Source organism: Alligator sinensis, unplaced genomic scaffold, assembly GCF_000455745.1.
Source record: "Alligator sinensis unplaced genomic scaffold, ASM45574v1 scaffold79_1, whole genome shotgun sequence".
Lineage (NCBI taxonomy): Eukaryota > Metazoa > Chordata > Crocodylia > Alligatoridae > Alligator > Alligator sinensis.
Window position 1 is genome coordinate 604,842 of NW_005842706.1, and position 3,115 is coordinate 607,956.

The 3,115-nt window shown below is 43.1% G+C and overlaps 1 protein-coding gene across 1 annotated transcript; it reads left to right on the top strand.

Annotated features, from left to right (window-relative positions):
- On the top strand, positions 1-498 carry LOC102374096 (olfactory receptor 5I1-like). The gene has a single exon (XM_006034115.1). It carries the CDS (start codon positions 1-3, stop codon positions 496-498), a length of 498 nt encoding a protein of 165 aa, XP_006034177.1.
- The last annotated feature ends 2,617 nt before the right edge of the window (positions 499-3,115 follow it).

The following is a 3,115-nucleotide window of genomic DNA, read 5'->3' on the forward strand; positions in this document are numbered from 1 at the left end:
ATGGAGACTACGGGGAAGGAGAACCACACCATGGTAACAGAATTCATCCTGCTGGGGTTTGGGAGTGGTCCTGCGACTCAGGTGCTGCCCTTTGTGGTGTTCCTTGTGTTTTACACGGCCATCGTGCTAAGGAACACTATCATGATTCTCATCATTCGAATCGACCCTCATCTTCACACCCCCATGTATTTCTTCCTCATGAACCTGTTGCTCCTAGACCTCTGCTATTCCTCAGCCATTGCCCCCAAAGCCATGGTCACCTTCCTACAAGGCAGCAAAACCATTTCCTACAATGGATGTGGTACTCAGTTGTTCTTTTTTGCTCTCTTTGTCACCACAGAAGCCTTCATCCTGAGATCAATGGCATATGATCGATACATAGCCATCTGCAATCCACTCCTCTATTCTGTCACCATGTTCAAAAGGGTCTGCATTCAGCTCATTGTGGTCTCCTATATCTGTGGTGGCAGGAAGTCAGCTGGGGTCACAGGATCCTAGCAAGCAAAACATCCAGGTTTCTCTTGAAGGTGTTCAAAATAGGTGCTTGAACGGCCTCCGGCGGCAGGCTAGTTCAGACCTTGGGGTCTCAGACAGTAAAGAAGTCCTTCCTTATGTCCAGCCTGAAAACGTCTTGCAGGGATTTGTAACTGTTTGACCTTGTCATCCCTTGGGGCACTCTGGTGAACAAACGTTCCCCCAGATCCTGGAGAACATCCCATATAAACTTATATGAGGCCATCAGATCACCCCTGAGCCTGCGCTTTTCCAGGCTGAAGAGTCCCATAGCTCTCAGCCTGTCGTCATAAGGTCTGTTTTCTGTAGATACTGATCTTCCCAAGAATATGTCATAATGCAAAGTTCCTGTGGCTGTGTTGAATGTCATGGAAACCATGAATAATGTTATGGTTATGTGAACCTAATTTGTTTGGTTCATAGTCCATATCAGTTTTGCAGATATTAAGTAATGACTGATGTTCAAACTTCAGGAAAAGATACATCATCATGACTAAAATACAGTTCGATAAACAAATTCTTTTAGTACAACAGAGACCTAAATCAGGTCTACTGATTGGTGGTAGGGCCTTAAAATTTTCAATTTACAGTTACTGCCAATTACACAATTCATCATACACAACAGAAAAGAAATAGTTGTTATATGGGACCTTTAATAGTCAACTTGCTCCATAGTGGTTTATAGAATAAATAAATGAATGTCTCCTAAAGGTTGCAAACACTACAACAGGAAGAGGCCCAATCTTTGCACATCGTCTATGCCATTCTCAGGATTCACTCTGTCAAGGGCAGGCTCAGGACCTTATCCACCTGCTCCTCCCATATGGTGGCTGTGGCTTTATTTTTTTAACTGTTTCCTTTATGTATGCTCAGCCAGGTTTTCTATCTTCCCCACATCTGAGCAAGGTGGTGTCTGTATTTTATACCCTTGTCATCCCGATGTTGAATCCCTCCATCTACAGCCTCAGGAACAAGGATGTGAAAGATACTTTGAGGAGGCTTATAGGTAGAAAAACGATCTTAAGATAAGACATTTTTCTAAATATGTAGCTAATCTACATTTCCAAGCAAACAGCAGAGAAAAAACAAATAAGTGCTTGCATTCATGAGTCCATCTGTCTCTCTCTACATCATTTTCATTCGTAACCATCTCTCCCTCTAGTATTTATGTTCCTATCTGTGTTTTTCAGCCTCTCATAACATTATGCTATGACATTACAAGAAAGATTTTTTTTTTTTTTTTTAAGTAAGGCATCCCCCACTATTTATAATCTTTTTCGCATTTTTAATCCTTTTCTTCACTCTAAAAGTCTCACCCCACATACTGGACCCAAACTTCTTTAAGTATTAAGGAACATTTGCTATATTAGGAAATCATCCCAAGAGAATGCCCATCTACATGTCCCTTTCCATGCTTGAGTGTACTTGTATGTGTGTATGCGTGGCAGTGAGTGCGTATCTATGCCTTCTACTGTGTTAGCCCATTTTCCTAAATCATGGAATCATAGAATAAGAGGGTTAGAAGACACCTCAGGAGGTCATCTCTTCCAACCTCCTGCTCAAAGCAGGACCATCCCCAACTGTCTCATCCCAGCCAAGGCTTTTTCAACCCAGGTCTGAAAAATGTGTAAGCATGGAGCTCCTACAACCTCTCTGGCTAGCCTGTTCCACTGTTCCTCTATTCTCCTACTTGTCCTGATATCTAACCTCAATTTGCCTTCCTGCAACTTAACCTTTGTATGTTTGACTTTGATGCTTTGGACCTTTTCAAGAATGAATAAAAAATGCTTCATTTCAGACTTTGGCCCAAATCCTATTTCACTCTTACAGGTATCTAAATGCAATCCTATTCCACCCAGTTTAAGCCCATGAAAAATAATGCTGTAGGCAAGGGTGGTCCTCTCTGCTCCTTTTTGAAATTTTTGTCTTTAGGGTAAGAGGAATGTGTGTTACAATACATCAAGTCATTGGAAACCATTACAGGCTTAAACAGGATGGAGCCGTATCTGCACAATCAGTGGAATAAGAGCTAACTTAGACTTCTCTTAGTACAGATACAGAGACACTGGAAGGACACTGCTTTTCTGCTCATCTATCCAATTACCTTTCTCACCCTAGTTAATCCAACCCGACTATACGTCACTGACACAATCTGTTCTTACACTCACTGGAGCCACCTACACATGGACTTTACTCTGCATTAGACTTATCTAATGCATAGTAAAACATCCCTATCTAACCGTGTGCAGCAGTTACTGCACAGTAGCTTAATATAAAGCACCGTTGGCTAATACCAACACGTAGAGATACTAAACACTAGTGCTTTACACTAATGTTTCTGGATGGACATGTAGATGCTGACCCAAGACATAATTTATCCTGGTTAGCTGAGGCAGCAGGGGCCATAACTGCAGCACTGCTTAGGGGTGGGTGAGGAGCCATCCCCGACACCAGGAGCAGCTCAGAAATGCAAAACTCAGGGCTAGACTTGAGCTCCTCGCCATTGAAGCTGCCTCCAGACCTGGGGACAAATCCTGCCCTGCCCCCAGAGCACAGGACTCACAGCCCCCTCCCCACACCCTGGCAGCCTGAGGCTAACTCC